The sequence below is a fragment of the Tachyglossus aculeatus genome, chromosome X4 (genome assembly GCF_015852505.1).
Source record: "Tachyglossus aculeatus isolate mTacAcu1 chromosome X4, mTacAcu1.pri, whole genome shotgun sequence".
NCBI classification, from domain to species: Eukaryota; Metazoa; Chordata; class Mammalia; order Monotremata; family Tachyglossidae; genus Tachyglossus; species Tachyglossus aculeatus.
The window spans coordinates 14504224-14525536 of NC_052098.1; the positions used below are offsets into that span (position 1 = coordinate 14504224).

Below are 21313 nucleotides of genomic sequence, written 5' to 3' on the forward strand. Positions count from 1 at the left end.
AGGTCTTTTCGTTGGTAAACATTTTACGGAGAACACATGAGTTTGGAGATCCACCCCTGCGGGACACGCAACTGGCAGGGCCCTGCCAAACAGGGCTCTCAGGGGTAGGGGGAGAGGAGGGGGGCACTCGCAGCTTCCCCTTCGGGGAGTAAGCGACTGCCACCCCCAACGGAAGGCAGTTTTCTCGGGGCTTGTTGCAGGAGTAGTTGCGGCAGCAGTGGTAACAACAACAGCAGCAGCAGCAGCCAAAGCAGCAGCAGCAGCCAAAGCAGCAGCAGCATTACTTCAGGAACAACTCAGAAAGCCGGGGAAGGCGTCCCTCTGCAAGCCGGGGCCGCCAGCGACAGAAGCCTGGTGCCTGCTCCCGCTTGACATCCCAGCAGTGCCGCGGCGGCCGCTGAAAGGGGTCGGCTGACTAGGGCGCCCTTGTCCGGAAAGCAGTCCTGGGGCTGCGGCTGCTGCTGTTGCAGCAGCAGAGTCCGGGCGGCAGCAGCGGCTGCGGACACGTGCAGGAAAGAGGGGGCGGCGGGGGAATGCAATAGGCAGGAGGAGCGTTGCAGCAGGTGGCAGTAACTCCACGGAGCCGGGGTCAGGCCCTGGGCAGCCTCTCCAGCTCCTCCTCCTTCCGCCTTATTCCCTTGCATGATGCTTTCAATGCTGAAGGAGCTATTTCTGCGGCGGCTGCTGCTGCCGCTCCCGCGATGGGCAGCGGAATCCGCCCTGGGTGGCAACTTGCCCCCATCTGGCTGCAACCCCAGAGGGATCTGGACTTGCAAGAGAGCGCTGGAGGGAAGCTCTTCCCCGTCGCCGCTCCCTCCCCCTCCCCTCCGCAGCTCGGGATAGGCAGGGGTCGGGAGCACCAGGTAGCGCAGCGGACTGGGTTGCAGAAGAGCGCAGGGCCGCGCCCCGGCCGCGGGAGAGGACCCCGGGCCCGGCGGGTAGAACAGGAGAGCCGGGTGCGGCGGGTGAGAGGAGGACGGTGGGGGTTGCAGGGGAAGGGGATGGGGGGGGAGGTGGAGCTGGGGGCTGGGGGTGTGAGGGTGGCGCTTGAAGCGCTTTCGGCGGCGGAGGAAACTGCCGTTGTCGAACATGTCCTGCGAGGCAGGGTCCAGGCTCCAGTAGTTGCCCTTGCCCGGGTGCCCCGGTTCCCGGGGGATCTTGACGAAGCAGTCGTTGAGGGACAGGTTGTGGCGGATGCTGTTCTGCCAGGCGGGGAACTTGCGGCGGTAGTAAGGGAAACGGCCGCTGATGAAGGCGCAGATGCCGCTCAGGGTGAGCCGCTTGTGCGGGCTCTGCAGGATGGCCATGGTGATCAGCGCGATGTATGAGTAGGGCGGCTTCGCCTGCTGAGCCGACCCTTCCCCTACCACCTTGGAGGAAGGCCCCTCGGCCCCAGTCCTTCGCCCACAGGCCGGGCCCCGACTATTGCGGCGGCCGCCGCCGCCGCTCTCGCCCTCTCCGGAGTCGGCGCCCTCGCTCTCCGACGCTCCCTGATGGGCGGGCAGCGGCGGAACTCTCCTGCCTTCGCCTTCCTCTCCGAGGATGATGTCGATCTCGCCCTCTTCCCCGGCCGAGCATTTGAGCTGCTGCTGGTGACCGCCCCTTTGGAGATTCATCGGGAACCGATCCCAGGGCCACGACGGGGCCCACCGGAGTTGGTACGGGGTGGGCCGGGGACACGGCCGAAGAAGCAGGACCGTCCTTGACACCCTCGTTGGTTTCTCTCTCTCTCTCTCTCTCTCTTCCCTCTTGGCTTTTCCAAGACTGGCAAAGCTGTGCCTTTGCTGCCGGGATTTCTCCTAAACCCCTTCCTCTCTCTGATTTCTCACTCCTCCCCGCCCCTCCTCCCACGACGCGTAGCTGTCCCCTCGCACCGTAGCCCAGTGGTTTGGCGGGGGGCCCGGCGCCCAGCAAGAGACAACTCCTAATCCCGCCCCTGACGACCAACTCCCCCCAAACCCCTCAGCCTCCCCGCCCAATAAGGTACTCAAGACCTCGCAGGTTTGTCCAGCTTGGAGGGGCGGGATCGGAAACTCATTGCAAGAAAGGCCGGACTCCTAAATAAAGAGGAGGGGGAGAATGGAGTGCAAACAAGACACCCACCCCTTTGGTAGTTACGAACGATGCAGCTCCTACTCCCAAGCGTGGATGATAGGCCAAGTACCGTAGGATAAAAAGATACAGAATTTGCAGTACGTACTGTTAGCCCAAGGAGGGAGGACCCACCTGCCTTCCAGAGGTGCAAGGGATCTGCCGTTCCGCACCTCGTCCCCAGCAACGACATAGAGCCCCGGAAAGAGCGGTAAACCGGGCTACGGCTGATCTTTCGCCGATACAGTAGCTTGCCCAGGGCCTGCCGAAATGCTTCTTCTTAGACTCTTTGGTTCCGCTGGTCGGAGGGCATAAGTGGGGAACGATAAGTGGGGTCGTGCCCTGATCCCCGAACTCGCCTTCATCCTCAAGCGCTTAGTACAGTGCTGTGCACACAGTAAGCGCTCAATAAATACGATTGAATGAATGGGGCTGTGCGGCGACCCCAGTTCATTCATTCATTCATTCAATCGTATTTATTGAGTGCTTACTGTGTGCAGAGCGCTATACGAAGCGCTTGGGAAGTACAAGTTGGCAACATATAGAGACGGTCCCTACAACAAGGGGCTCACAGTCTAGAAGCAGGAGACAGACAACAAAACAAAACATGTGGACAGGTGTCATCAGAATAAACAGAAATAAAGCTAGATGCACATCATTAACAAAATAAATAGAATAATAAACATGTACAAATAAAATAGAATAATAAATCTGTACAAACATATACACGGGTGCTGTGGGGAGGGGAAGGAGGTAGGGCAGGGGATGGGGAGGAGGAGAGGATAAAGGGGGCTCAGTCTGGGAAGGCCTCCTGGAAGAGGTGAGCTCTCAGTGGGGCCTTGAAGGGAGGAAGAGAGCTAGCTTGGCGGATGTGTGGAGGGAGGGCATTCCAGGCCAGGGGGAGGACGTGGGCCGGGGGTTGACAGCAGGATAGGTGAGAATGAGGTACAGTGAGGCCTTCTCTGGGGACACGCTCTCTGGCCGATGCTTGTTACTCGTTCTGTGCCCAGAAGGATGGAGTCTGCTCCTCGCTTTTCCTTTTCATTCCCATCCCTTGGCCTTCCCTGCCAGTTTCATGGTCTTGCTCGCTCTCACCTGCAGCACCTGCTCTGTCGGACAGGCATCCTCCACCCTGTCTCCATCTCGGTTGGACCCAAAGCTCTGGATGTCTTGCAGATAGATTTGGCCATGGAGCTGGTGGGGAGGTGGGACCAGTCCCCTTCGCCAACCCCCCCCCCCCCCCCAAGCCCTAAGCGGGGAGGGGAGGCACCTGCCTTGCTCATCTGCCCCAGCAGCTCCAATGTATTCCCCTCCAGCCCTGTCCCCCAATGCTATCCCTCAGGCCCCCGACTCTCTGAGCCTGCTTTCCTTACTGGAGTTGCCACCTTCAAACCTCAGGAACAGCTTCCCTCAACCCCTTGTTAAGGTCATCAGCCTCCCTGCCTGCCCCCTTTCCTCCATAAGATATTTCTCTTGAGAGTGGGGATACTGTCAAGCCATTGCATGGCCTTGGAATCTCCTCTTGCTTGGAAGACCTTGAGATTCTCAGCACAGCCCATAAACAGGGCAAAAACAGAACTTAATCCCTGGGCCTGGCTCTCTTGCCCACTTGGGCATGCCACTTACCATCCAGGAGGATTTTGGTCCCATGCCATGGCCAAGCTCAAAATGGGAGCAAAGGGAAAACTATAAATAAAACCCTTAAGAATAAGAGGGAATTAATTAGCACTTACTGAGGTTGGGGCAGGGAGCCACTTGGAATCAGAGGCTTTGGAATTGCCCTAAGTAATATTCCTTTGTGCCACACCACCGGTGTGCACCCACTCTTCTTACAGACACCCCACCCTCTTTCCCCTAACCCTAACCCTAACCTAGTCACCATCTAGACTAGGATAGCACCTTGGAAAGATTTCTATTTGTTATCAAAAAAGAAATGGTAAATCCTAAGAGGAGCCAAGGATAAGAGATGCTAAATCATTTTGGTTGTTCTGGTTTTTTTTTTAAAAAAAAGAATCTATGTCCCCCATGAGCGGATTTCCTCCAGATATTCTACTACCGATATTAACTAGCTCCTTCGACCTGGCTGCTAAAAACAATCCTCGGTTGACAGGGCCTGCCCCCATTTCTCCATTCCCGACCATCTTTGGTTCGCTTGAGGATTTTTCCCTTTGTTAAACAATGGTGATTAGGAAAAAAGTCTATTTAAAATTGATGCTTCTGCAAAGCCCCCGAGATCACACAGCAGAACATTTCCTTTGGGGAAAGGATAAGGAGGGGGTGGTGATTGGAGGTCAGAGCCAGCAGAAGCAGTAACAGTTCTGCAAGCCAAGGGAGGCAGAGGCTGCAGCTGCAGTCCGCATAGCAACGGCTCATCTTTCTCCCCCAACCCCATGAGCGATTTGACTTAGTTATCAGATCACAGCATTAGTTATCAGGCTTTTTACTCAAAACCCAAAGTACCACCCCTCCTCTTCCTGCTTCCCTAAGCTGCTTGCCTCTCCAGCAGTACTGCTCCCTGTGCCCTGCCAAGAACAAAATAAATCCCACAGACCCCGCTACCAGAAGGCTGCCTGCCACCAGGCCTGGCCAAGTCTTTCGTTTTGCAACTTGGGAGTGCAGCTCCTGGGCTGTGGGAAGCTGTGAACTCCTTATACAGGTGGTTAGGTTGACTTCCCTCTCCATCTTTCTGTTCAATGGACATAAAACTCAATCATTCCCTTCCAAAAATACTTTACAGTCATTCTTTATCTAGATATTGAGAAGCAGTGTGGCCTAATGGGCCTGGGAGTCAGAGGACCTAGGTTCTAATCCCGGCCCTGCCACATGCCTGTTTTGTCACCTTGGGCAAGTTGCTTCACTTTTCTGTGCTACAATTTCCTCATCTTGTAAAATTGGGAACTAAATACCTCTTCTCTCCCGCTTTAGGCAATGAGCCCTATTCGGGACAGGGTCTGTGTCTGACCTCATTATCTTCTATCTACTCCAGCACTTAGTACAGTGCTTGGCACATAGTAAGTACTTAAACACCATGATTCTATCATTTTCAAACTAGTGACTAGGGAGAGGTTAGAGAATGAAGAAAAGCAGACATGAATGGCTTCAAAAAGAGCTTAGTAGGCAATTAATACCATTGATTTATTAATTGAAAGTTTATGGCAAAGTTTATTCTACTGCAGAAACCATATTTTTTTTAAATACCAAAATCACATTTAAATTTAACAATCATTAACTAAGGGGAACAGGAGGTTTGGCCTACCAACTTTTCAGTCTTCATCAATAAATGAGCAGGACAATTTCCATCTGGAAACACTTTCCTTGATAATTTCAAGTATCTGTGTTGTGGTGCTCCAATTAGAGGCAAACTAATAAAGTGATAGGCAAAAAGTAATCTGTTATCTGGGAGATAATGAATTTATTAAAAATTTTGGCATTGATGTCTTCCAAAATGAGGTAGATTTGAATTTTTAAGTGAAATGTAAACAACATATCTTCCCATGCTAATGGAGTTTGGGGATAGAATAATCATAATCCACAGGTATTCAAAAATCTCATGTTAACCATTAGTTTCCAACTCCTCCCATAAATGAACTTAGAATTGCATTTTGCCATTTTTCACTGCCCATTCTCCTCAGTGCATATGCAAACAAGCAGAGAAGAGTCTAGAAGGCAAGTAGCCAAAAGAAGTGGATGAAGCAAAGGACATAGATTATGCCCAATCTGGACAAGCAGCCCTCGAATAATCAGGAATTGATACTATCATGTCATAGCCCAAGGGCAAATGGTTTTGAACAGGTTTTAGTTAAAAAAAAACCCCAACCTTCTCTTTCTCATTCATTTTGTTTTGCTAGTCAAATGCCTACTTGGATGAAAATACATTTTTTCCTCCTTCCCTTTACCCCTCAAGTTGCCTTTTTCAATTTGAACAAAATCAAATTGATAGACTCAAGGCAGGCATTCCTTTGAAAAATGCCAAAAGCAGAGTTAGAAGATGCAGTTTAAAGTAGAAGAAAATTCAGTAATCTCCAATAGAATATTATATCCCTTTTCTCCACCTCACTCTGCTGACTATAGACATCACATTTATAAATATTTATCAATGCCTATCAACTAATAAATTCATAATTACTAAGATTTAAGACCAAAGCTGAACCTACTTTATCACACTGTCTGCCAGCATGCCTCAAGAACTACTATCTAGATTAGAGAGGCAGCAGCATGACTGGTATCGGTCCATGAATCAGTTCTGGGCTCTAGTCTCTGCTCCATTGCTGACTTTATTAATGGAGCATTTCATTTAATCTCCCTATACCTCAATTTTTTATTCATAAAAATGACACTATCTGTCCCTTGCCTACCTCACACCAATGACTAAATGCTCTCACATTATTGTGGGAATTGAATAAAGGTCGCTAAATTTAGCGTTAACCATAAATACAAGCACTTTTATTAATAGTGTTATAAGAATTGAAATAATTTGAATTCCCAGAATAAAATGTATTTTTATTATAAACAACTTCTCAGGGTGAGAAAGTCATAACTATGCTCTATATCCATTCTCAGTTGCCACTGAGAAGCAACTTCCAACAAGTGAACACTGCATCGACTTAGAAATTTTTGGTGCATGTTACAAGATGTTATTACTGCATTGTACCAATGCCAACATTTTTACAGTGCCAATTTCTAGTATTTTATTTCATGTATTACATAAAAGAAAATACTTTAAACACCAGTTTGGAATTCAGAACAGAAATTACACCAATCTTGGAGGAAGAAGAGATAGATGTATTAACTGTACAACAGGAAACTTATTGCGCTGTGTATCATCCACCTTTTTTGATTAGAAATGCTTTGGTGTTAAATGCAGACTTGATCTTCTTTGTAATACAGTGTCAACAGCTTTCCTGTTTCTCTGCCACAGTAGCTATAAATAGTTGTTGAAGGATATCCTTATCTAAGTTCCTGCCTATAAATAGAACAAAATACAGTTTTAGAATACTTTCCCCTATATTTAATAGAAAAGTAACTGTTTGCCTAGAAATCACATTTATTAAATACTGAACACCAAAACTTTCAGAGAAAGTACTAGAGGAATTACTTTTAGATTAGTGCCTTAAACATTAATTTAATCTTAACTGCAGCTTGGATTTATAAATTTCGAATCCCTATAGGGGAGAAAAGAAACTATACAAAAAAGTAGAGTCAAACATTCTCTTATGATTTCCTATCCTTCTATTTAAGCCAGAATGTTATACCAGAAATTTATTCATGGTGAAAGTATTCATTTGTTTCTAGTAATCATATTCCCATTTTCAAAAGCCTCACTTTTTCACACATCACCGTAGATATCTGGCATAGTCCACTTACCGATCAGTACCAATCTATTAGTTCTCTCAGCATCCTCCTTCCATTTCACGGGGGTATCTTCCAGATCATACAATTCACGGACACCTTGGATAATCACTTGATGTGATTTGTCTTTGAAAGACACCAGCCCCTGCTCATAATGACAGTTACTGATCACAATTTTATCCACTCTAAAAGGACCATAAATTCGTGTAGCTAACTTATTCCCTTTCAAGGTGAGAGTTATTAGTGTTGAGGCCAACCTCACAAGAAAAAGTTTCTAAAATCCCCAATTTAAGATTTTTCTGCAGTTTAATTTTTAGGGAGATTTAAAAAATGGACCTTTGTTAGAAGTTCATTCCTACACTTCATTTCTTTATATCACATTTCTATACAGTCATACTGTTGCACAACATGCTTTTTTGGCTTCAGGTGAGAAATAGGAAGAGATCTTATTTTCACTCGCATGTCCCGGAAAATCAAAAGTTTAACAGTTAAACAAAGTCAAAGGAATGGTAGCTTCAGAAGAACTTGTCTTTGAATTGGTTCGGGAAAGGGGCAATGTACTTATCATCTGATGAAGGGGGATCTAGTGCAGCAACCATTCCTCAGAAGAATGGGGAGTTGATCTCAAAAATGTTATACTTGCTATTTCTTTGTTCAGGAATCCCAGCTTCTTTCTACTCTAAACACTACAGATTTAAAGAATAACTAGTAACAATAAAATCTGAAGAACGATTATGTACAAAATGTTAGTCATGAATTCTGAGGTGTATGACAGAGTAAAGGCAAGAAGACCAAACCCATGGTAATGTCTTTTCTTTTTCCCCCGATACTGCTCCTTTTCAATGATTATACCTGCTCATGTTAATTAGAGAAACACACGTATCTAGATACTCAATCTTGTAAACATGTGCTGTTCTCTTGTCTCTGTAACTAAAAAGCGACTACCAAATAGTCTATTTAATTATATTTCTTTGATATTGGGCTATATCCATTTGGTTTGGCCCAGAGAGACATAGATTTTTTGGGGGGTGTGATTCTATCTTCTCCAGCTTCTTCACTAGCCTGGGAGTCCTCCTGATTGACAGCTGCAACCAAAGCATGCTGAGGGGTTTCTGTGGCTTTTCTCATCCTGCTGCTAGCTTGCCTGGCTCTCAGGACTGCCCCAAGCACCCCCAGGGTGGCAGCATGGAGAGGAGGCACGGTTCAGGGTTGGAAAAGTACAAAATGATATCTGCCAATCAGGTAGACATGATAACATCAGTGAACATAGGGCAGGACAAGTGAAGTGGTATGTGGTTCCTGAAACACTTACTCCGTGTAATTTCTGGACATGGAAGAATTTTCCATTAGAAAAATCCTTTCAGAAAACACCCTGTGCCATGAAGACTTGGCCAGTATCTGCTAAATATGTTACACTGAAAAGCAGTCTGAGGTAAGATTTCCAATACTTCACTGGTAAGGAAGTAATCTCGGAAAAGCAAACAGAAGGAAAATTCCACAGAGCCATCCTTAACTGCATAATAACCCTGTGCCATCAGGAGGGTTTCAACATAGCAAGAGCTATTATCACCACAATTTAACACCTGGGAGTACATAGCATCAGGTACTATTTCAAAGCACATTGGCTGTTTCAGCTGCAGCACAAAGCAAAGCTGGGTAAATAATACTAGTCCTCCTTCCATTTCTCGGTGGGGCAGGAGTAAAGACATGAAATTAAGAAAAAGAAAACAAACACTGGTTATTTGGACTCCAAGCAATGATTCTGTTTATATGCCATAGCCAAGAACCCCCGTCCCCTCACCCTAAAATCTAAGCCTAGAAAATTTAAATACTGAACCTTGAGTCGTATGATTTCCATGGAGCAACCATCCTTATTTTTCACATTCTTTTCCCAGAGAAGATTCTACAAACAGGCACAATTTTAAAGGACAAAGTTTGCCAATGTAACAAAAATATAAATATAGTTCAGGTTTTTTTTTTATTTGTATAAGCTGTCTTCACCTGAATAAAAACATTTAGATTTTCTTCAGATGAATTTCCTGGTACTTCAAATGTGACTGTAACAATACTCTGAAAATGAAAAGAGGCACTATTTTACTCTGATAATATCAAAGTGTCACAAAAATCACAAATATAAATAAAAAAGCTGGGAATCCATTACCAATATTCAATAATTTATATTGACTATAAATATTTTATTGAATGCAATTTAAGGTGCCATACTTCCATCATATTGATGGCACTTATGTTTTAGTTGCCTTTTCTCTCTTTTGGCCTCTGCCTTTTTCTTTCTCCCACCCTATACTCATTTGCAAGTGAAATGAAAAGAGCAACTTGGATAAGAGGCGGGAGGGGGGGAGACTTAAAGGCTGTTAAAGTACTAGAGTCAAAAAGCAATCCTGGAATAATTTCCAAGTTCCTCAAACTTTTAGCCCTCAGCAAGTCTACCAATAATTAAAAAAAAACACAAAGAAATTTAAATAAAAGTACAAAATTGAGGGTTCAGAATTATCCTCTGCCAAATATACCTGTAGGGATAGAACAGTTGAATAACTAAATACTGAAACCCAGTTAAAGTTCTAGACTACTCTTCCAAGTGCTTAGTACAGTGCTCTGCACATAGTAAGTGCTCAATAAATACCACTGATGATGGTGATGACAACATACACAGTTTGTATAATATGCTACTGATAGGGAAAGGCTCAAAGTAATTTTCACTCAAGATAACAGAATCTTGAAAAGTCATCACACTTCTTGTACCACATTGTGGCAAACAGAAGAGTCTTAATATTCTGAAATTAGTACAACCATTTAAACTCCAAATAAATTTGATTTTGCAACTCACTATACATTTTATAACCTATTTATATTACCTAATCAATCAATGGCATTTACTGTTTCCTTTGTGCAGAGCACTGTACTGTCTGTGAGAGTACAACAGAGTTGGTAGACATGTCCTCTGCCCACACGGAGCTTACAGTTTAGAGGGAGAGAGAAACATTAAAATAAATTAAGGATATGTACATAAGTGCGGTGGGGTTGAGATAAATACCAACTGCTTAAGGGGTACAGATCCAAGTGCATAAGTGACACAGAAGGGAGCGGGAACAGGGGAAATGAGGGCTTAGTTGGAGAAGGTCTCTTGGAGGAGATGTGATTTTAACAAGATTCTGAAGGTGGAGAGAGTGGTAGCCTGTTGTATATGAAGGGGAAGGGAGTTCCAGGTCCTAAGGAGGATATGGGCAAGGGGTTGGCAGTGGGACAGATGAGATCGAGATACAGCAATTAGGTTGGTGTTAGAGGAGTGACGGGTGTGGGTTGGGTTGTAGTAAGGAAATCAGCGAGGTAAGGTAGGAGGGGAAGGGCTGACAGTGCTTTAAAGCCAACCGTAAGGAGTTTCTGTTTGATGTGGAGGCGGATAGGCAACCGCTGGAGATTCTTGAGGAGTGGGGAGACATGAACTGAGTGGTTTTTTAGAAAAATGATCCAGGTAGCAGAGAGAAGTAAGAGTTGGAGTAGGGAGAGGCAGGAGACAGGCAGGTCAGAGAGGAGGCTGATGCAGTAGTCAAAGCAGAGCGGTAATCTGCTCAAAATATGCTAAAGCCTTGCTTTTACAGTGAGAAAGGTCATTGTCAATGGGGAGAGGGAACTGTGGTACTTAAAACTGATCAAACCTTGCATATCTCACAGTTAAAAATATATGTCCATTCAATTGCACACAATATACTGACAATTCATCACACAAACACAACAAATCAATTTAAGGTAACCTGGCAGAATTAGGTTGGATCAACTTAAAGTCCATATTGGCAGTGAAAATGTTAAGGAAGATATACATTAATGTTAAAGTTAATTTTTATTTTGAATAATAACACCCTCATTTTTAAAAGAGAGCCACGGAGTAGAAATCAGGTTAAACTGGCTATAACCCTAAAAAATCCATTCCTTAACAAACAAATAACTACCTGAATCCTACAACCAGCTTAAAAATAAAGGAACCCTTGAAAAATGCTAAAAACATACAAGTCTGAAATATCTGTTTTCTAAACTAAAATATTTGACACTGAGCTGACAAGCTTTAATATAGAGACTATGAGACAGCTATAATAGTGCTCTTTTATGTATTTGTTTTTTGAGTTGGCTTTAAGGCATTCAATCAGCTCTCTCCCTCCTACCTTACTTCACCTATCCTCCTACTACAACCCAACCTGCAAACCCTGCTCCTCTAACGGCACCCTACTCTCGTCTATCTTGGCACTGACCCCTTGCCCATGTCGTCTCTCGGGTCTGGAAGTCCCTCCCCTCCCTCTTCATATCCAACTGTTCACCACTCTCCCCACCTTCGAAACCCTTCTAAAATCCCATCTACTCCAAAAGGCCTTCCCTAAGCCCTCACTTCCCCTATCCACCCTCCCTTTTATGTTAATTACACACCAGGCTGTGTACCCATTAAGCACTTTGATACTCCCTTCAGGCCCACAGCACTTATGTATATATGCTTATAGTCCATTTCCCCTATCTGTAATTTAAATACACTTCCCCATCTAGGTTGTAAGCTCATTGTGGGCAGTGATCACATTTACCAATTGGTCAGGGACTGTGTCTGTTATATTATACTCTCCCAAGTGATTAGTACAGTGCTCTGCACATAGAGCTCAATAAATATGATAAATGAATATTGTACTTTCCCAAGCACTTAGTATAGTGCTCTGCACACAGTAAGTACTCAAATACCATTGATTGATTGATAATGTATTTGTCTTTTGAAAAATTTCTTAAGGCACCCAAGAAGACCACCACGGTTCTTTAAGTGAAAGAATAAAGATGATTAAAGAAAAACAAAGGGTTGCATTCTGGGACTTTTCTAACTTTTGATGCCTCTGTACACAATCTTCCCCAAAAGGTCAATATTGCGACTAGTCACTTCGCACTGGAGTCCCTCTTGCAAACTATGCATACAGCACTACTGCGGTTGCTCACAGATCATCCTTGCAGGGAGTGAACAGGGATGCTGGAAAGTAAGGAATAAAGCAAGGGTTGGGATGGAACAGAAGTTAGAAAAAACACAGAAACAAAGGCAAACTGTTCTTCATCGACCCATCAGGCCCTTTTTTTTTAAGTTTTCGGTAACAGAGCCACTAAGGCATAATTCATGACTTCTTTCATTTTAATTTTCTTCCACTGGACTACACTCCGGATTCTAGGCCCAGAGCTAAAACGAAAGTGACTCCCTGAATTTCTTCATCTACAAAATGTACTCCCCCAGCAACTTATTTTCAAGAAGTTCCTTTGGCTGGGTCTTGAAAAGTGAATGTATCCTTAAAATTGAGCAGAATTCCTCTAAGACGAATTTACATGCTACTCATATCGCCAATGGAGGAAAAGACAAATGCTTGGGAAGCACCTTGAATTCTTTAGAGAAAAGTGCCCCCCAAAGTTCCCCAAAGGAACATGGCTCAAAGTACCACAGAGCTGCTGTTCTGAGCCCTCCCTTTCAATACTGGAGGTGCAGAGATTGTGATGGAAACGGGAAGGACCACAGATCCAAGGTTCAATCACATTCCTTCCCCCACACCCAGCCACCATTCCCCTACATGAAGAAGTGGGAATCATGAACTTTTGATCCCAATCATTTTTTAAAAGCCATTAGTTGCCTACTACGATAGTGGCCCAGGTAAGACTTAATATAGAATAAATCATTTCTTATTCTGAATGTACTCAAATACATTCCTACACATATTGCTTGCAAAAACATGCTATAATCCTAACAACTATAACGTGATTTCAACTGTTCTGTGAAAGAGTTCTAAGGAAGAAAACAGATTTACCATATCTAGATGTGGATGACTTGTTTGCACAAGTTGAAGTTTATTCTGAAAACTGAAAAGAAAATTGTAGTATATTATGAATACCAATATTTGGTTAAATTCATTACATGTTTTAATGGGGAAAAATATAATCTAGGAAAGTAAGAGTCATTACCAAAAAAGTTGAAAAGGCAAACTATATATAAATATATATATTTTATGAACTGCACAACTTGAAGAGTGAAACAAATCCATTTAACAATTATCAAAGCAAGATCATCTTACTATGTGTGTATGTGCATGCAAGATCACAAATCATTTTGCATGTTTCACCTATGGGGATCACAATCAACTTGTTTTGTTTATAAATTCTAAAAACAGTGCAATTCTTAAAAGTTATACCACATACGATATAGATTGTTAAATCTTTGAGGGTAAGGCTCACCCATCTTCTAGTAGCACACAGTGAGTACTCCATTGATAGACACAAGAACACTGCCACTTACAAGTGAAGAACATAATTTCACTAGAATTACATCTGATTACAATATGATTTATGGATCCAATTATATACCCTATTTATACACATTAGACACAGAAAAGAGGCATTTGTTTAGTCTTCAAAATTAGTACCCCAAAGGACTTCCTTTGAAGGGGAAAATACAAATGAGCAGATTTTTTTAGAAGCAGGGTGGCCTAATGGAAAGAACACAGACATGGGAGTTAGAAGGCCTGGGTTCTAATCCTAGCTCTGCCACTTGCCTGCTGTTTGACTTTGGGCAAGTCACTTGAGTTACCTGCATCTAGGTTCCCTCACCTGTAAAATTGGCAGATTAAAAACCTGTTTACCCTCTCCATTAGAGTATGAGCCCCATGTGGGATAGGAACTGTGTCCAACCTGACTGCACTGTAGAATAATGATGGCATTTGCTAAGGGCTTACTATGTGCCAGGCACTGTACTTAGCGCTGGGGTGGGCACAAGCAAATCGAGTTGGACACAGTCCCTGGCCCATGTGGCGCTCACAGTCTCCATCCTCATTTTACAGATGAGGTAACTGAGGCACAGAGAAGTGAACTGACTTGCCCAAGGTCACACAGCAGACAAGTGGCAGAGCCAGCATTAGAACCCACAACCTTCTGACTCCTAGGTCTGTGCTCCATCCACTACTCCATTACCCCAGTTCTTAGTACAGTGCTTGGCATATTGTAAGCACTTATCATACACCCAATTATTATTATTGTTGGATCTGGGTAGTCACTTTGGGGAATTTCATTTATTTACCCTACATACTACAATTCAATCTTACAGAAATAAAAATGAATCCTCAATTCAGATGAAGATTTAGGTAATGAATGTAGCTTCTTTGGAGATGGTTATGGGTATGAAGAAAGCAACTGTTCACTATAAAATATTTTTCATTCATCGCCAAACTTAAATGAAAAACTATGCTCAGGTAACCTGCAAAATTTCATCAAAAATTAACATATTTTTCTGATTTGAACAGTGTACCACCCAAAACTATTGAATATCAGAATACTGAAGAAATTCCGTATCAATCATTAGTTTTCTTCCTTGAATACAACTCCCAATAAAATGGTAAGTTTATACCTTTTTACAGGAAATCAGCTATTTGCTTAGTGAGAGGGAGAGTGATAAGGTGAGAGAGCAGGCAGATAAATACTCTAACTATATCCTTAAACAACAACAGCTTATATTTAGACCCTGATGGGGATAAGACAACAGAGGATTTCAAAACAGAACATCTGCAAGGTTTTAAGAACAGTGAGGGGTAAATTGGTAACAGTAGGTTTACGGGAGAGGAGAGGAAAATGTATGTCTAGAGGAACTGTTTGAGGGAATGAGTCTCTATGGGGGTCCAAAGTAGGAAGGGTGTCAAATTTAATCCTTCACAGCTGGTTAATCATGACAGGATTTCTCCTAGTTAGCAACTATGCACAAAGCAAAGTTATTCAAAAGCCTCACCTACAATAGATGTAGAGTTTTTTTAAAATGGCTGTCATTTGTGTAACAGTTTTGATGCAGGGATGCAACAAACTTAGTAAGTTACATGTCTTTCCTTTAATCTTGTTATAATATCCTTTCCAACTGTACAGGGGACAAGACCTAATAATTATGCCACTTAGTTACCTCATCTGTAAAATAGGGATAAAATACCTGTTCTTCCTCCTATTTAGACTGTGAGCTCTATGTGGGATAGGAGCCCACATACGACAGGGACTGTGTCAAATCTGACTATCTACCTCAGCGCTTAGTAAGCACTTAATTATCTTCTCACCCAAACCCTGTCCTCCCCAACTTTCCCATCATTGTAAACAGCACCACTATCCTCCCAGTCTCACAAGCCCATAACCTTGGCATTATCCTCAGCTCATCTCTCTCGTTCAACCCACATATTCAATCTGTCATGACATCACGTCAGTTCAACCTTCACAACATTGTTAAAATCCACCCAGCCTCCCCATCCAAACTGCTACTACACTGATCCAAGCACTTATCCTATCCTGCCTTGACTACTGCAAAATTTCCTTGCTGACCTTCCTGCTTCCTGTGTCTTCCCATTCCAGTCCATAGTTTATTCTGCTGCCTGGATCATTTTTCTAAAACAACAACAACAACAAAACCTCCTGCAAAAAACAAAAACCATTCAGTCCATGTTTCCCCACTCCTCAAGAACCTCCAGTGGCTCCTCATTCACCTCAGCATCAAACAGAAACTCCTCACCATCGGCTAGGGCACTCATTTACCCTGCCCCCTCCTATTTAACCTTGTTCATTTCCTACTGTAACCTAGCATACTCATTTCACTCCTCTAATGTCAACCTACTCAGTGTACCTCAATTCTGTCTTTCTCACCGCCGACTCCTCGCCACGTCCTGCCTCTGGTCTGGAACTCCCTTCCATTTCATATCTGAGAGACGATTACTCACCCCACCTTCAAAGTCTTATTAAAATGATATCTCCTCCAAATGGCCTTCCCTGACAGCCCTCATTTCCCCTACTCGATCTCCCTTCTGCATCACCCTTGCACTTGTATCTGTTCCCTTTATTTACCCCAGGCTCAGCCCCACAGCATTTATATTCATATCCACAATTTATGTTAATGTCTGTCTCCCCGCAGTAGACTGTAAGCTCATTGTGGGCAAGGCATGTGTCTACCAACTCCGTTACATTGTACTCCCTCAAGCGCTTAGTACAGTGCTCTGCACATGGTAAGTGCTCAATAAATATGATTGATTATTATTAAGCACTGGAGTAGATACACAGTTACGAGACCGGACAGAGACTCTGTTCCACATGGAGCTCGCAATCTGTTTTATTCTCACTTTACATATGAGAGGTTAAGTGACTTGTATAACATCACAGTAGCAAAGTAGGACTGAACATGCATTTTCTGACTCCCAGTTCTGTGCTCTTCCTACCGGACAACGCTGTGCAGAGCTCTATTTTTCTGTCTGAATCTGCCCAGGACCATCCTACTGTAAAGTGACAACCTAAAATTACACTGAGAGATTACACTGTACAGATAAAAACCAAATATTTTGGAGCCTTGGCCCATTAATTTTGCTACAGAGCTTACTCCAGGCACCCTGGTATCACCATGTGCATTTTCTTTATTTACAGCACTTGTCTCTCAGGCTTTTCCATCTCTGAGCCTACTATCAGCGCCCATAATTTGGTGAGCTTGATGGTGAGGGAAAGGGAGGATACAGGGCTACCCAACACCTCAGATCAGTAGCTTTCAATCGGTAGTACTCCAGTATCCAAATCAGGAGGGGTGAGTGAGAATGTAATCTCATGGCCAATTTATCCTGTCTGCATGAGCCCAGCCCCACCCTGCTGAATTGTGATTAAAAATGCTTGCGGCAAACCCCCTTGCCTTCACGTAACCCTTAGTGGTTTTAAGACACAGATGGAGTCTGTGACATTTTTCCAACCTGCTGTCCATTGTATAGACTTGTACAGACAATCCTCACGAACCTTTTGAATTCAATTTCAAATTTAGCCCCTGCTACTCTACAGTTGAATGGACTGCTAACTGAACCCAGCTGGGTAGTGATGCTGTGATATAGACCATTTTTTCCTATGGTCTGGAAATTACATTACTAAAATCTATTTATAGACCAAACTAGGGTTTTGAACCCTCAGGTAACAGAGGCTAGAATGTCAACTCAGGACATTCCCTGGACGACTCATCCCCACAGGCCATTTCAGAAAGCTAAGTTGTTCTCTATGCAAGTGTGTTTTCTCTGTTAATACTATAATATTAATAATACTCTATCTAAAGAAATAAGAACACCAGAAAATTTTCCTTCAACTATGGGGGGAGGGGGAGATCAATGGAGAGATCGTAAGTAAAGGAACACAACTTAAAACTGTCTCAGGGCAAGAATCAATAGGCTGATGAATGAAATTTATTATTTTAGAAGAGAGAAGAGTGGAAATGGGAGATACTAATGAGCTTAAGTCAAACAGTTCACTTTAGGGGGAAAAAAACAGAAAACTAGTCTAAAAATGATGAAAAGCATAAAGTTCCCAAAATTTGACAATTTGAGAATAAAGGATGCTACTAAAAGGTGGCTAGAATTTAAAAGTTCCTTTGCTATAGAGATTCTTTTGATAAAAAAAAGTTAAACAATTTACCTTGTCCCAGAGAGACTGTCAAAAGCATGTAAATCTAGTACACTAGAAAGATTAACTCTACAAGAAAAAAAGAGATAATAGTTATGAATACAATGTGATATTCTCTGAAACCAAAGTATGGATTTTTTAAATTTATGTGGTTGTTTCTTTGCTCTTAAAGCCAAAGCCTGGCACTCAAATTGTGACGGCAACAATTTCACACAAATTCATATCATAGCTGCCCGTTGTCAGAGATGATGATGCTGTTGTGCAATTCAGCTGTCCAAGAATGTGGCTGTAAAGACAGGTGTGCAACAACACTCTCTTCTGCACTGTGTGCACATAAAGAGAGTTCTTTGCTGCACTGATGTATTTGTCCTATACATAGCCTAACTGTTTTATTAGCCTCTAGTCCAGGAAAGGAAATCCTCTCCTGACTGTCAGGCTGGTTTGTCTGTTGTAAGGGTCTCTCAATAGTCACTGCTACATCACATTGTTTGAGACAGTGCTTTTCTCTCTTTGAATTGCTTATTCTTCCCTCCCTGTTTATGTGTACCCTACCTCAGTTCACCATACAGCAGCTGCCTGTACACCTAAGTGTTCACTATTCAATGATATTTATTGAGCACTTACTATGTGCAGAGCACTGTACTAAGTACTTACAAACTTAAGAATCAAAATAAATTTCTGAAAAAGAATGAAGATACCACATCCTGAAATTAAGTATTATTTCGTGATCAAAATCAATCTAGTTCTCAGACAAAATCAACTTTCCCACAGGTATGGTTCCAGTAAGCCATTTACTTTAGCCTCTGTTAGTTGCTATTCCAAGATTCATTTGGCAAGCAAACTCAGTTTCACACTGATCATACTAGTTACTTTTCTTTTACCTCAAACAGAATGAAATGCTTAAATAAAAAACTGTAATTTGTAAAGCGTGTGTGTGTGTGTGCGTGCACGCACACACATGCATTCATGTGCATGTGAATGTACCATGGCTTTTGTGGGTGTCCCAGAACTGTCAGGGTGCAAAGAAGCTTGGCCCCTTCTGCACTTTGTCCTGATCTAACAGAGGTGGTCAGCTGAACAGCTGAAGATTGGCTCCAGAGAAAATAGTCTTGTTCCCATGGGGAAATCTTTGCTAATATTAAATTGCCCCATTTAGAAATTCAGGTCAAATCCCAAAATATTCAGTAGATATTGCTTTCCAAAAATATGATTTGCCTGTACAGCCCTGGCAAAAGTCTGGCATCTCAATTTGGCAAGTGACAGAAATCATTTAAAAAGAGAACCAGGTATCATGAGTAACCATTAGCCTTTTATGGAGAGTCACTTTACAAAGATGTTAAATGCATGAAACTGGATAGCTCTGCTAAAATTATAATGCTTAAATAATGTTAAGATTAACAGTTTAGCAACAGTATGGCATCAACAATACTGTTCTTAGTTTAGGACAAAAAAAGATTACCTTGATTTTTGGGTTTCTAAAATTTTTACTAGTCCATTTATTGACCTGAAATAAGAAAAAAAGAGATAAACAAGTGGGAATAATTAAACATAACAAATGTAAAAATAAAAACAATGATATTTGTAACTGCTGAAACAAGCCAAATTAACATCTGAGGTTAGAACAAAAGAACATCCATTCAGAAATGTTACCCACGGGGAATTTACATACATCTTACCTTCAAAGCATAATATTCATATGAAATGTGTTTTCCCATTTCTGAATACGGAAAAGGGACATTTTTTAAGTGTACAGGAGTCATGTTTGCCAAGAGACTAAAAGGGACAACCTCCTCTGATCCTCCCATAAAAACCTTTTTTTTTTGTCATAGTGTAGGTGAACAGTTTTGCCACGTTTTTCATTTTCCCCACTTTGGCTATCCATGGGAGGTATTCAACTCTCTTTAATGTGTCTGACATTTATTTAATCCATTTCCAACAATGTACTCACTCCTGGGATATGTGTGTCAAACCCTAGCACTTATAGATTTTTCTGGTTATGATGCAAAGGAGCCATTAAATAATATTAAATGTCTGGGTGCACAAAACTGGGCTATGTCACATGAGGAAAAAAACATAACTATGTTATGTTTAACTATAGTATAACTATGACATAACTATGTTATGTCATGATGCCTGCCCTGCAACACTTTGCTTTTGAAAAAAGAATCCATCAAATCCATCAAAATTCCAAAAATTCCAAAAATCCATCAAAATTTTAATAGGGCTGAAAAGTCTCACACAAAATGAGTACAATAATATTGGATGTCCTGTATTTTTTGAACTCAGTTTTTACAATCAATGTATTGATTGTAAACCTTCCCCAAGGTTCAGTGCTTGGTCCCCTTCTGTTCTCAATCTACACTCACTCCCTTGGTGACCTCATTCGCTCCCACGGCTTCAACTATCATCTCTACGCTGATGACACCCAGATCTACATCTCTGCCCCTGCTCTCTCCCCCTCCCTCCAGGCTCGCATCTCCTCCTGCCTTCAGGACATCTCCATCTGGATGTCCGCCCGCCACCTAAAGCTCAACATGTCGAAGACTGAGCTCCTTGTCTTCCCTCCCAAACCTTGTCCTCTCCCTGACTTTCCCATCTCTGTTGACGGCACTACCATCCTTCCCGTCTCACAAGCCCGCAACCTTGGTGTCATCCTCGACTCCGCTCTCTCATTCACCCCTCACATCCAAGCCGTCACCAAAACCTGCCGGTCTCAGCTCCGCAACATTGCCAAGATCCGCCCTTTCCTCTCCATCCAAACCGCTACCCTGCTAATTCAAGCTCTCATCCTATCCCGTCTGGACTACTGCACTAGCCTTCTCTCTGATCTCCCATCCTCGTGTCTCTCTCCACTTCAATCCATACTTCATGCTGCTGCCCGGATTATCTTTGTCCAGAAACGCTCTGGACATATTACTCCCCTCCTCAAAAACCTCCAATGGCTACCGATCAATCTGCGCATCAAGCAGAAACTCCTCACCCTGGGCTTCAAGGCTGTCCATCACCTCGCCCCCTCCTACCTCACCTCCCTTCTCTCCTTCTACTGCCCAGCCCGCACCCTCCGCTCCTCCACCACTAATCTCCTCACTGTACCTCGCTCTCGCCTGTCCCGCCATCGACCCCCGGCCCACGTCATCCCCCGGGCCTGGAATGCCCTCCCTCTGCCCATCCGCCAAGCTAGCTCTCTTCCTCCCTTCAAGGCCCTGCTGAGAGCTCACCTCCTCCAGGAGGCCTTCCCAGACTGAGCCCCTTCTTTCCTCTCCCCCTCGTCCCCCTCTCCATCCCCCCGTCTTACCTCCTTCCCTTCCCCACAGCACCTGTATATATGTATATATGGTTGTACATATTTATCACTCTATTTATTTATTTATTTATTTATTTTACTTGTACATTTCTATCCTACTTATTTTATTTT

At 43.3% G+C, this 21313-nt stretch overlaps 2 protein-coding genes across 2 annotated transcripts in view; both read right to left on the reverse strand.

Moving 5' to 3' along the window:
• Positions 1-296: 296 nt before the first annotated feature.
• LOC119947857 (forkhead box protein D4-like) lies at positions 297-1616 on the reverse strand. The gene has a single exon (XM_038769511.1). The coding sequence runs from the start codon at positions 1614-1616 to the stop codon at positions 297-299; it is 1320 nt and encodes a 439-aa protein (XP_038625439.1).
• Positions 1617-5254: 3638 nt separating this feature from the next.
• LOC119947926 (COBW domain-containing protein 2-like) overlaps positions 5255-21313 on the reverse strand; it is a 42157-nt gene continuing 26098 nt past the window's right edge. Inside the window, 8 exon segments of the mRNA XM_038769581.1 lie at positions 5255-6999; positions 7002-7054; positions 7456-7585; positions 9278-9343; positions 9442-9510; positions 13269-13320; positions 17911-17967; positions 19358-19402. Of these exon segments, the coding sequence (XP_038625509.1) occupies positions 6946-6999; positions 7002-7054; positions 7456-7585; positions 9278-9343; positions 9442-9510; positions 13269-13320; positions 17911-17967; positions 19358-19402 (526 nt within the window). The 3' untranslated portion in view covers positions 5255-6945.

Excerpts from the sequence above, each read along its gene's own strand:
- LOC119947857 (XM_038769511.1), bottom strand. The coding sequence starts at position 1,616 with ATGAATCTCCAAAGGGGCGGTCACCAGCAGCAGCTCAAATGCTCGGCC.